General features: G+C 38.2%; 1 protein-coding gene across 11 annotated transcripts in view; it reads right to left on the bottom strand.

The window, feature by feature from the left end:
* Positions 1-13652, bottom strand: part of UBN2 (ubinuclein 2) — a gene marked incomplete at its 5' end in the record, with an annotated part of 87857 nt that overhangs the window by 72970 nt on the left and 1235 nt on the right. For 9 of the 11 annotated variants that reach the window (XR_014492830.1, XR_014492831.1, XR_014492832.1 and 6 more), the window contains 5 exons: positions 1072-1570; positions 2096-2208; positions 2896-3033; positions 4570-4671; positions 5166-5255. Coding sequence is in view for 8 of the 11 variants with exons in the window: in XM_083365493.1 (XP_083221619.1) it covers positions 1072-1570; positions 2096-2208; positions 2896-3033; positions 4570-4671; positions 5166-5255 (942 nt within the window). Of the gene's footprint in view, positions 1-1071; positions 1571-2095; positions 2209-2895; positions 3034-4569; positions 4672-5165; positions 5256-10474; positions 10548-12427; positions 12457-13652 lie in introns of those variants that run through there. The other 2 variants (XM_083365494.1, XM_083365488.1) reach the window with 2 other exon arrangements.

Genomic DNA, 13652 nt, shown 5'->3' with positions numbered 1-13652 from the left:
ATTCAAATACTTTGGCCACCTAATGAGAAGGAAGGACTCACTGGAGAAGAGCCTAATGCTGGGAAAGATTGAGGGCAAGAGAAGAAAGGGACGACAGAGAATGAGGTGGCTGGATGGAGTCACTGAAGCAGTAGGCATGAGCCTAAATGGACTCCAGAAGATGGTAGAGGACAGGAAGGCCTGGAGGAACGTTGTCCATGGGGTTGCGATGGGTCGGACACGACTTTACAGCTAACATCAACAACAACAATAATTGGTTTCATTTAAATATATTGGCATAGGATACAAAATATTTGATATCTTTTTAGTTCTATTTTATTTTGAAAACTCAAACTTTTTGATTGTGTTTGAATATGCAATTAAAATTAGATTAATACATTTTAAGCATTATGTTTTCTACAAAGAATAACTAGGAGACTAAACATACAAAAGAACTTACTGCACATTCATATCTAGCAAATGTTTTCTAAAATCTAATCTCATTTTATAGTTGAAATATATATACCATACAGTATATTTTTTAAAATCTCAGGCTATGTTGACATGCATATTTATGGTTCATGATAGGTTAATGTGTATTTAAAAATCATTCACAACAGAATAAAAGTAGCCCCCAACAAAATGGAATGTTATATCCTTCAAATATATTTTTATTAAACAGGAAAATACAGATTACATAACTATGAAAACATGTGTTAATCGAAATTTTACCTTACAAAAATAGACGGATTAGATAACCTGTATCTTTGGTAGTATGTTTATGTATGTATATTTATGTATATGTGTGTGTGTGTGTGTATACACATATATATACATACATATACACACACACATATATACACACACTGATTTCATACAGATCAGCAATGAACACTACTAGGGATTGTAATATGCTGTCTCTCAAAGGAAATAAGAAATATCAGAGCAGAAGTCCAATATTTGAACATTCATTTCAATCTGTATGTACTCTATATATCCTTAAGTTTGCCAAGTATTGTGATTGCAAAAACTGCCTTAAATAACATGGATTTTAATAGTTGTTTAAAAAGCCCAGTAAAAAGATACACTTACAATTCTAAGGTCTTCAATACGCTTTTCTAGATGTCCTGGCAGACCTTCTGGGAGGGCAGGCACTTGTTTCAGTGTCAGGATCTCAGTAGTGTGGGGGGGCTGGGTGACATTTCCATTTTCTCCTAAAGGCTCAGATACTGGGCTTCCATTAGAGGTACTATCAAGCAACCTATCAAAATCAATGTCTCCCATCATCTCCAGGGCACTTTCAGCTTCCTGCAGGAGCTCACGTTCATTAGTGCTGCCAAAAATAGAAAGGACTGGATCTGTAAGGCTGAGATTCAAGTCGGACACGTCATTACCAACAATGGCAGGAGCAACAGGAAGTTTACTGGGTGTAGAACAAGTAGCTGCTACTGAGGGATTCAGGTTAACCTCCTTTTTTTTAAAGGCTTCTTTCTCCTTCTGAAATTTTCGGATCATAGCAGCCAATGAAAAAGAATCCTTGTATAATTTTTTCTTCTTCTTTTCAGATTTGTGTGAATTTAATGCTATTACCCTGCAAATAAAACAATATAAGTAGTAACTGAATGGAATTAATGTCCAATTTTGATTTCAAATAATAAAAATATGAAAACTTTGTATTAGATAGTACTAGAACATTGCAAATTGCATAAAACTAAATCAATGAATAGTAAACAATGTAAAGTGGTGAAAGAATCACAATATAATCTCACTTTAAATTATTTCAGAACATTATTTGTAACTAACTTTCTTCAATCCAAGAACTCGAGTCTAGAAAACTGCAAAATAATTTATAAATATTTCTTTCCCATCTTATAATAAATTGATTCAAATAATAGTATCATACTTCCACATGCTTTGGAACACAAATCTAAGAAACTCTGATCAGTATTTTAAAAAACATGTCATGAAAAATATATTGAACCGCACTTGATCTATGTTTATTCTACTGAATTAAATAACTCACAATAGAAATGCTATTGCAAATAATTCATCATTTTTACATCATCATCAGTTTAACAAAAAGTATTATGTCAGAGGAAAGTACTAACAAACTTACCCCAACTGCTTAGTAACTTTAATTTTCCGAGGCTTTTTCTCCTTCTCTGCCTCTTCCTCTTTTCGCTTTCGTTTCTTCATGCTGCGGTCGTCACCATCTTTTAGTTTACCTAACTAAAAATTCAGGGAGCAGGGAGGAAAAGAGGGGAAAAAAAGCATACAATAACTTAAATACAGATAGTCCTCCATTTACAATTCATTTAGTGACCATTCAAAGTTACAACAGCGTTGAAAAAAGTAACTTATGACCGTTTTGCACAGTTATGACCTTTTGAGCATCTCCATGGTCATGTGGTTAAAATTCAGATGCTTGGCAACTGGTTCATATTTATGACTGTTGCTGCACCCCAAGATCATGCGATCACCTTTTGTGACCTTCTGATGAGCAAAGTCAATGGGGAAACCAGATACACTTAACAATCCGGTTATTAACTTATCAAGTGCTATGATTCACTTAACAACTGAGGCAAGAAATATCGTAAAATGAGGCAAAATTCACTTAACAAATATTTCACTCAACAACGGAAATTTTGGGCTTAATTGTGGTTATAAGTCGAGGGCTACCTATAATTGAGTATTTTAATTCTGGTTAATAAATTATTTAATTTTTAGGATTGTAAGAAGCTCGGAATTGCACTGGTGAGATGTGTGGCAAATAAATTTACTGAATAAATAAAAGCAAAATCTTGATATTAAAAAAAATAATAGCATCTACAAATGAAAAGCTATAATTTGGATTCCTGCACCGAGCAGAGGGTTGAATCTGAAACCCTAAAGTACACCCCTCGTGAGTCTACTCACTTTAGATGGTTTATGCTTTTTGCTTCCTGTAAAATCCTCCTCTTCAGAATCAGATGCTTGGCGGAATTGCAGAATTCCAGTATTAATGTAGAAGCCTCCATATATAGTTGTCAAGGATGCAGGAACTAATTCATCATACTACAAGGAATATAAAAGATTTAAAAATTAAATTACTAATATGTATTACTATAAAACAATGTAGTTGTTTTATTGCAATGCAACAAAAGGCTAGTAGACTATTTGAATGCATCAGAACTCTGATTAGTGTAAAGACACAAAGATGTATTCTGCAATAATTTTCTAATTCAGTGCTGTATCAACCTCAAAATACAATAGTATCAAACTGTGTAAAGATTTATAACATAGAAAAAAATGTGGTACATCTTTTTTATATTTTTTATTTTTTATAAATTAATCTAAACAGCATTTAGGAGGCTTTCAGTGATAACATTAATTAATGCTAAAATTGGTACCTGAAAATATTGTTTCAAAAATGAAATTTCAAGAATCATTTTTAAATGATATTCAATGCCTGCCATTTACTGATTAATACTAGCACTTGTGGGCAAATATAATCATAGCTTTGTAACATAATTTAAAATATATGCATTTTTTCCTTATTTTTTTCCTCTTTAGGTAAGTATTGACATGTAGCAAGTATGTGTGTGTGTGTGTGTGTGTGTCTCTGTGTCTGTCTGTCTGTCTGTCTGTCTGTCTCTCTCTCTCTCTCTCTCTCTCTCTGTGTGTGTGTGTGTGTGTGTGTATCTCACTGATATTGTAAAGATGAACTTCTACTATGAAGTGTCCTATGCTAAAGAGAACATAATCTTGCCTGATTGTAGTATAAGACATCTGGCTAATCAAATAAGTTATTTTATATTTTAAACATTTTTAAAGCTTCTTCCCCAACATATTTAACAGTTATCTGAATTATAAATTATAAAATGTACTCCTGTTTTTTCATTAATACTAGATGAAGAATAAAAATCACATCAACTAAAAATTAAAACACAATTGCTGTTAGTCAATCAAGCATGCACTGAAATTAAAAGTATTTACAAAGCAAATGGAGCATTCCCTGATTCTTCTCCCAGACTATTCCATCATTCTATACCTAATGTAAAATGTCCAAATGTAAATACTGCAATGCACATATGTCTTAAATTACCGTTTTAAATAATCATCCAAAAATAATCAATAGAGTAGAGTAGAGTAGAGTAGAGTAGAGTAGAGTAGAATAGAATAGTAGAGTTGGAAGGGACCTTAGAGGTCTTCTGGTCCAATCCTTTGCTCAGGCAGGAAACCCTATAGCATTTCAGATGGAGTCCTATCTCTAAACTGGAAAAGGAAAGCCTAATATCTGAGTGAAATCATCTCACAATATCAGATATACAGATGTATCTTGGTACTCAACTGCTTTGAAACTCACTGAATTTGATACTCAACACATTTTGATACTAAAATTTTGTCCCGGTACTCTTTTTTTTGGTACTCAATCAACAAGCTAGACTTGTCAGTGTCAGCTGCCTTGTGACTCACTACATTATTCCTTACGGGAAAAATGTGTTTGGTACTCATTGCACCTCCCAGAACCAATTAATGATCACTACCTAAATACCACTGTACATTTTATCTCTCAGAGGAAAATACAACACGCATGTAAGATTTACTTACAGCTTCTGAATTATCGATGAAAGGATCATTTACATCATAACCAGAGCCCATATCTATCAGATCTTGAGCTCGGTCCTTCCGATGTTTGTGGATCTTTCCACCCTATAAAATAAGATTGATACCTTAGAGACAGAAAAAATTCCCCCACACACAAAAAATGAAGCAGATAAGCATTATAGGATAACAGGAAAATAAAGTTCAACAATCTTCCCTGCTTGGTTTCTCTGGCAAATAAGGATCTCACCAAGAGAAATAAATAGACTTGCATTTGACCAGAGAATCCAACTCTTACGTTCTTATAATGAATAAGACTGAATGCAGAAACTGAAATTAGCTTAGGCTATTTTAAGAAAAAGTCAGCAATTGGGTTTAGACATAACAGAATTATTTTTCTTTCAGGAGAGAGAGTCCCTGCCTTCTGGGGGAATGAATAAAACCAGAACGATTAGACAGCTAACACAGTGGATGTGTTATCAAGACTAAAACATTTTTTTAAAAAAAAGCTATATTTGTCACTTAAAGCATGTTAGAAGCAACTAAAAATTATCAGGATTCATGATAATAGCAACAGCAATAATTTCTACAGATTTGCTCACATATTTTGTTTCAAATTTCTTAGCCAGGATTTCCACTTTATGCCTTTCATGCTCTTCATTATCAAATGGGTCTTCAGTGAGTGATTTTTTCTGACGAGAGAAAACAAGAAACTAATCACTTTTAATATTTAAATATCTATGGCTTCAACTTTAAATGGAAAAGCAAACAGCATCCTTAACAAGTTTAGTTTAATATCTAGTGCATCAGTACTAAACTAAACAGCTAAATTTAAAATAAACCCTTTTGGAATGAGTAAGACACGTTAATCAATGATGTACAATCTGTGACCCTAAAACTAAATATGGTGATCTAAATCTCAACTGTCAATGCCATACTGCAATTTTAATGTAAGAAACTGGGAAAAATATTCAACATATAGGGAATAATATTAACTGAATTTAATAAATGCACTTGATTTTAATAATAGTTCCATTTCTTGCCATTCAAACCTTATGATTCAGTTAAAAAAGGTTCACCACTGCTTTAAATTATCTACAAAAGCACTTGGCAAAATTTAATGCTTCTACCAATTTAACACAGAATATTTGAAAACCCCACATATATTAAATAAGGTATTATTGAATAAGGTATGTGAAGACTAAGCTACAACTTTACAAACTCTGAGAAAGAAGACATCAAGTCAAATGATTTTATAGAGCAGTGTTTCTTAAAATTTGATCCATGGAAAACCAAAATTATTTGGCAAATATTTAAGATATTTACAAAAATTAAAAACAATATTCTTTTCATTTTTTGTCAAAATATAGGGTTTTTCTTGAGATGTATTTTATTAAGATTAATATTTAATAGGTTTAATATTGTTATTTTTGCATATTGAATAAATAAATAAATACTCAATGACTGTGAATTTTAATTTTAATACAGAAAATATTGATAAGAATAACCAATACAAACAAAAATTCCTTTGGGATTTTCCATAATTTGTAAAAGTGGGAAGGAGTCGTGAAAATAAAAAGTTTAAGAAACACTGTCATAGAAAATAAAATTTGAGATCTGAAAATTATTAGTTTTTGTCCTATACTCAAACATTACTTCAGAATATAATTCAATTATTTAAATGGTTTATTCCAGATTAACATTAATATCAATTATAGAAATTAGAATTGTTTTCAAAAAATACAGGTAGTCCTAGATTTATAATCACAATTGGACTCAAAATCTGTGATGCTAAGCGAGACATTTTTTAAGTGACTTTTGCCCCATTTTATGACTTTTCTTGCTATAAAATTGAATCACTGCAGTTGTTAAAGTTAGTAACACAGCTGTTAAGTGAATCTGGCTTCCTCATTGACTTTGCTTGCCAGAAGATCACGAAAGGTAGTCACATGACTCCAGACACTGCAACTGCCATAAATGAGTCAGTTGCCAAGCATATGAATTTTGATCACAGGATCATCGGGATGGTACAATGGTCGTAAGTGTGAAAAATGGACATACCGTATATACTTGAGTATAAGCCGAATTTTTCAGCCCACTTTTTGGGCTGAAAAATTCCACTTCGGCTTATACTCCAGTCAACAAAAAAAACTTACCGAGGACTTGTGCGCGGCCGAGGCTTTGGTGCTTCCGGGATTGCGCGCACCTCTCCCAAGCAGCCGCCGTCCAGAGACCTGCCGAAGTTTGGGGAGGTTTGGGGAGGTGCGCGCGCACCTCCCCAAACCTCCCCAAACGTCGGCAGGTCTCCGGATCTCCGTGCCTTGCCTGCCTGCTTCTTTCCGCTGCGGAAAGAAGCAGGCAGGCAGGTCACGGAGATCCGGAGACCTGCTGACGTTTGGGGAGGTTTGGGCACCTCCCCAAACCTCCCCAAACATCGGCAGGTCTCCGGATCTCCGTGCCTTGCCTGCCTGCTTCTTTCCGCAGCGGAAAGAAGCAGGCAGGCAAGGCACGGAGATCCCGAGACCTGCCGACGTTTGGGGAGGTTTGGGGAGGAGATCCGGAGACCTGCTGACGTTTGGGGAGGTTTGGGCACCTCCCCAAACCTCCCCAAACGTCGGCAGGTCTCGGGATCTCCGTGCCTTGCCTGCCTGCTTCTTTCCGCAGCAGAAAGAAGCAGGCAGGCAAGGCACGGAGATCCCGAGACCTGCCGACGTTTGGGGAGGTTTGGGGAGGAGATCCGGAGACCTGCTGACGTTTGGGGAGGTTTGGGGAGGAGATCCGGAGACCTGCTGACGTTTGGGGAGGTTTGGGCACCTCCCCAAACCTCCCCAAACGTCGGCAGGTCTCGGGATCTCCGTGCCTTGCCTGCCTGCTTCTTTCCGCAGCAGAAATAAGCAGGCAGGCAAGGCACGGAGATCCCGAGACCTGCCAACGTTTGGGGAGGTTTGGGGAGGAGATCCGGAGACCTGCTGACGTTTGGGGAGGTTTGGGCACCTCCCCAAACCTCCCCAAACGTTGGCAGGTCTCGGGATCTCCGTGCCTTGCCTGCCTGCTTCTTTCCGCAGCAGAAAGAAGCAGGCAGGCAAGGCACGGAGATCCCGAGACCTGCCGACGTTTGGGGAGGTTTGGGGAGGAGATCCGGAGACCTGCTGACGTTTGGGGAGGTTTGGGGAGGAGATCCGGAGACCTGCTGACGTTTGGGGAGGTTTGGGCACCTCCCCAAACCTCCCCAAACGTCGGCAGGTCTCGGGATCTCCGTGCCTTGCCTGCCTGCTTCTTTCCGCAGCAGAAAGAAGCAGGCAGGCAAGGCACGGAGATCCCGAGACCTGCCAACGTTTGGGGAGGTTTGGGGAGGAGATCCGGAGACCTGCTGACGTTTGGGGAGGTTTGGGCACCTCCCCAAACCTCCCCAAACGTCGGCAGGTCTCGGGATCTCCGTGCCTTGCCTGCCTGCTTCTTTCCGCAGCGGAAAGAAGCAGGCAGGCAAGGCACGGAGATCCCGAGACCTGCCGACGTTTGGGGAGGTTTGGGGAGGAGATCCGGAGACCTGCTGACATTTGGGGAGCTTTGGGCACCTCCCCAAACCTCCCCAAACGTCGGCAGGTCTCCGGATCTCCGTGCCTTGCCTGCCTGCTTCTTTCCGCTGCGGAACAAAGCAGCCTGAACGAAGCAGGCTGCTTCTTTCCGCTGCGGAAAGAAGCAGCCTTCTTTCCGCTGCGGAACGAAGCAGCCTGAACGAAGCAGGCTGCTTCTTTCCGCTGCGGAAAGAAGCAGCCTTCTTTCCGCAGCGGAAAGAAGCAGCCTGCCTGCTTCTTTCCGCTGCGGAACGAAGCAGCCTGCCTGCTTCTTTCCGCTGCGGAACGAAGCAGCCTGCCTGCTTCTTTCCGCTGCGGAACGAAGCAGCCTGCCTGCTTCTTTCCGCTGCGGAACGAAGCAGCCTGCCTGCTTCTTTCCGCTGCGGAACGAAGCAGCCTGAACGAAGCAGGCTGCTTCTTTCCACTGCGGAAAGAAGCAGCCTTCTTTCCGCAGCGGAAAGAAGCAGCCTGCCTGCTTCTTTCCACTGCGGAATGAAGCAGCCTGAACGAAGCAGGCTGCTTCTTTCCGCTGCGGAAAGAAGCAGCCTTCTTTCCGCAGCGGAAAGAAGCAGCCTGCCTGCTTCTTTCCGCTGCGGAACGAAGCAGCCTGAACGAAGCAGGCTGCTTCTTTCCGCTGCGGAAAGAAGCAGCCTTCTTTCCGCAGCGGAAAGAAGCAGCCTGCCTGCTTCTTTCCGCTGCGGAACGAAGCAGCCTGAACGAAGCAGGCTGCTTCTTTCCGCTGCGGAAAGAAGCAGCCTTCTTTCCGCAGCGGAAAGAAGCAGCCTGCCTGCTTCTTTCCGCTGCGGAACGAAGCAGCCTGAACGAAGCAGGCTGCTTCTTTCCACTGCGGAAAGAAGCAGCCTTCTTTCCGCAGCGGAAAGAAGCAGCCTGCCTGCTTCTTTCCGCTGCGGAACGAAGCAGCCTGAACGAAGCAGGCTGCTTCTTTCCGCTGCGGAAAGAAGCAGCCTTCTTTCCGCAGCGGAAAGAAGCAGCCTGCCTGCTTCTTTCCGCTGCGGAACGAAGCAGCCTGCCTGCTTCTTTCCGCTGTGGAACGAAGCAGCCTGAACGAAGCAGGCTGCTTCTTTCCGCTGCAGAAAGAAGCAGCCTTCTTTCCGCAGCGGAAAGAAGCAGCCTGCCTGCTTCTTTCCGCTGCGGAACGAAGCAGCCTGAACGAAGCAGGCTGCTTCTTTCCGCTGCGGAAAGAAGCAGCCTTCTTTCCGCAGCGGAAAGAAGCAGCCTGCCTGCTTCTTTCCGCTGCGGAACGAAGCAGCCTGCCTGCTTCTTTCCGCTGTGGAACGAAGCAGCCTGAACGAAGCAGGCTGCTTCTTTCCACTGCAGAAAGAAGCAGCCTTCTTTCCGCAGCGGAAAGAAGCAGCCTGCCTGCTTCTTTCCGCTGCGGAACGAAGCAGCCTGAACGAAGCAGGCTGCTTCTTTCCGCTGCGGAATGAAGCAGCCTGCCTGCTTCTTTCCGCTGCGGAACGAAGCAGCCGGCGGCGGAGGCTTGCAGAACGGCGGATCGGCTTATACTCAAGTCACCAACTTTTTCCAGTTTTTGGGGGTGAAATTGGGGGTCTCGGCTTATACTCGAGTCGGCTTATACTCAAGTATATACGGTAAATCACTTTTTTCAGTGAAGCTGAAATCACTAAATGAACTTTTGCAAATTAAGGTATAGGTAGCTATTTCCTATCATGACATAGTTCATTCACTACTTGGCTGATGACAGTAGAAAATTGTGATCACTATACAATATATTGCCTAAGTGATTCTGAAATAGGCATCCTTGGTTCCTACATGACATTTCAAATATTGCATCTATCCAGATTTATCCATGTGGCATCCAGTAGATTACCACAAATTGCTCTATCAAAATTTTATCCTGTCTTCTCATGCCTCCAAATGTCTGTTCCAATCACCTTAATTTAAAAGGGAACAGTAGCCACAGTTCTCTTCACTGTCCAATTTTACAGATGTACTAATCATCACGCAGGATAGAAAGGAAGGTTAATCCTTCTCTAGTTCCCTTTCCTTTTTAAAGAAACAGAACTGTTGCTGGAAATTTTGTAGCTTAATTTTGTAGTTTATCTGGAAATTTTTTATTCACACATCATAAATAGTAGCAACTGGATGAGTTAAAGCAGCAACAAAACATGGCTATGGATTAATACACCTTGATTACCATGTCAAATAAATCAAGACTCAATATAATTTAGTGTACAAAAATAGTTAGTTTAGTCTAAAACATAATCAAGTTTCAGAGGTTATATCAAAGTACTATTGGAAGATTAGGCCATCAAGGATAACCATTCTAACATTTCTACATTGGAACCGTATACCTCCAAATACCACATGCAGAACAAAGCAGGAGACACGTACACTTCTATTTTTTCCCTTTCACCATAGAAAGATCTGGTTTATGAGAAACAAAATGCTAGATTGGACCTTGTTGTTAGAAAGATGCTAAAGTGAGTTTTCCCAGTATTTTAGATATGGATACAAAGCAATTAGTTTTCACTTTTATTTAGAAACACAGAAAAAGGATGGCAAAGAAAGTCATGGTCCATCAAGTCTGTCTTTTGAGTTTTTAAAATTACTTTATTTTTTAAAATTTTTGTTGGCTAATGGACATGTTTATCCCAACCACGTTTAAACTCAGTTAGTGATAATTGACCCACTACCTCCCCAGGAAGTTGGCTCCAACCTTTCATTACTTTCTGTGAAGTAATACTTTCTAATATTACTTGTGAACTTGTCTCCTGCCTGTTTGAGGTTATTCTCCCATGTTGAATTTTTTAAAAAATATTGAAAATACTGCCTTCTAGAATCTTATTTACAACCTTTATATATTTAAAGGTTTTAATAATGCCCAAACTTTCCTTTCTGTCCTCTAGTCTGTACATATTCAGTTCCTCCAATCTCTCCTAATGTTTTTTCCCTCTGACCTTGCACCATTTTTATTGCCTTGTCTCTGCACTTGCTCCATCTTATCAATATCTTTTTTTAAGTGAGGTCTCCAGAACTGGACACAGTACTCCAAATGGAATTTATCTATGCTAAGTATGCCAAACTATGATATCTTCTTTATCATAGTTTAAAATATTAAAACCTTCTTTATTGAAACAAGCCAGATTAATTCACAGCTAAATTGTTTTAAACAGACTATACCCATACTTGGAAGAATGGATGTGCCCTTCTCAGTCTCCAAGCACATAAACTTAAATTCAATGGTTGTAGTCAATCATTAAACTGTTAAAGAGTGTTTAACAATGATCTATTGAATCAGAAACAATTTTGTGGATGAGTGACTATGCATGACTAGATGTTGCTTACCATCTCTTTTAATTACTTTCTCATCAAAATAGAAAAAATGAGCCCTATGGCCTATTTACATATTGTACTAAACTAGGGTACAATGTCAGCCAATAATTCAACATTGGTTTTAAATTAATTTATTGCTCCTTAAACCATGGTTTACTATATGAATCCAGCCACATTTGACTCACATAAATCATTAACCTATGACTTCTCTACTGTCTCACTTCATATTATTTTCTTTAATCTTACTTTATATTATTTCATGTTCATCTTTTATCTCTGTGAAAATGTATGGACTCTAAGAGCAGTCAAATAGATTTATGGACCACATGCAGCTCTGAGGATTCAGGTTGCTCAGCCATTCAATAAAAGATACCATAAATTATCCTATTTGAATCAAATAATTTAAAATAATCATTTTAACCTTAAAATAACTATCTTATCTGTGTTCCTAATATAAAACATATATGCTTTTAAATATTTACATTCATGATAATCAAGCTGTTATTTTATGTCATAAATCATCAGTGAGAAAAAATAATACAGATTTGGAACTTCCACATGAATCAATTCCACAAGCATGAAACTAACTGAAGTCTTTTGCTGTACTAGTAACAACAGCTTTAATAATAGTATGGTACTTGGATAGTGTCCACTGCTTTATAAAAGTTCTGTAGCCTCACCTTCCCAAATATAATAGCATAAGAGCAGGATCCACTTGGATAAAATTATATTTATATACTTATATACCATTTTTTGTATTCACCTAGGTTTTTCATCTGTTACGACTGTTCTCACCTATTATCCCAGGATTAAGAGCGATTTGTCTTAATCCTGGGATATTAGATATATGACTAGCAATCCTGAAAAATGGGATTTGAACAATTATGGGCATATCTGCATTTGATCCAGAAATTATTACTTGCATTTATTTTGATCCCTTTTAATACAAATCTCACAATACTCAAATATACCTTCAAGAAAAACATCCAAATTGCTATGAACTTATTGTTGGGCTGCAGTACTCCAAGAGCAATACTATGTAGAAAAGATAAATTATAGCAGGAAAAAGAAAAAAAGAAATAGCAAAAGAGGACACTACATCTCATATTATAACAGTAGAAAAAGGATGAGGGACAATTGGCAGAATTCTTAATACCAACCAACAATATACAAAGAGAAACGGATTATTTTAAAAAAAATCACAGAAATAGTTATTTCCTAATGATAAATTGTAGGTAGTAGTGTTAATTTTAGTAATCGTATTGAACACTGTTGTGCAGTATAATAGAAATTACTACAAATCAAATCTTATCAACACTTAAAAAATAATTGTCAGTAATTCAATGACATCTTTTTGCAATGTTCTATTTTTATCCCCAAATACCAGAATAATATTTTACTTTGTTCACATAGTAAATTCCCCCATAAGTGAAAAAATAATTTAGAATATTTCAATTAACTTTAGATTCTCAGAAACATAAAAGGGACTGTCGGTTACATATAGTGATGGCCCATTTCTCAAAAAACAAAAACACCCCCCCAATCCTCTACGAGGCCTCAAGTTACTATGAATTAGGCTGCATCAACATTTCTAAATGCATTATTGGTGCTAAATTCACCACAACACTATCAAAAGTAAAAATTATCCACTATCAATAGGCTAAAGATATTTAAATAATGCAAATTTGTATTTGTCTCCAAACAGAAAGAAAAAAAATTACATCTTCACTTTACTGCAGCCATCAGTTTCAGTTGAAAATGGACAACATAGCCTAGTGTGGTTAAATCCATGTCCCAACAGTCCTAACGTATTCAAAGGTAAGGGCCAATGTGAAATACAATTCAACAATATTTAGAGGTACATCATCATCATCCCTAAATTTAGCACTCTAAATATCACCAATATATAGGATGCTAAAATTTCTCAGTATGGACTAAACAAAGCAGTAGTACAGGTTTATTACTGTGATAATCTGAGTTTAAAGTAATTTAGATATCACCTCTATTTTATATATATTAAAACAGAACATAACAAAAATCTTTTATGAAGACTGAAGGGACCTCTAACAGCTTTATTAAAACAAACATGCTTCTTTTAATACTAAGACTTATCAGATTCTCTATCCCTCTTATTTCAAAGAACCATTTTATTGATCTATAATGCACCTCAATCTCCTGCAAATATCTTTTAACATC

This window comes from Vipera ursinii (genome assembly GCF_947247035.1).
Source record: "Vipera ursinii genome assembly, chromosome: 6".
Taxonomy (NCBI): Eukaryota; Metazoa; Chordata; class Lepidosauria; order Squamata; family Viperidae; genus Vipera; species Vipera ursinii.
The sequence above is the reverse complement of the archived record's forward strand: the minus strand, read 5'-3'. Positions and strand labels throughout refer to the sequence as shown.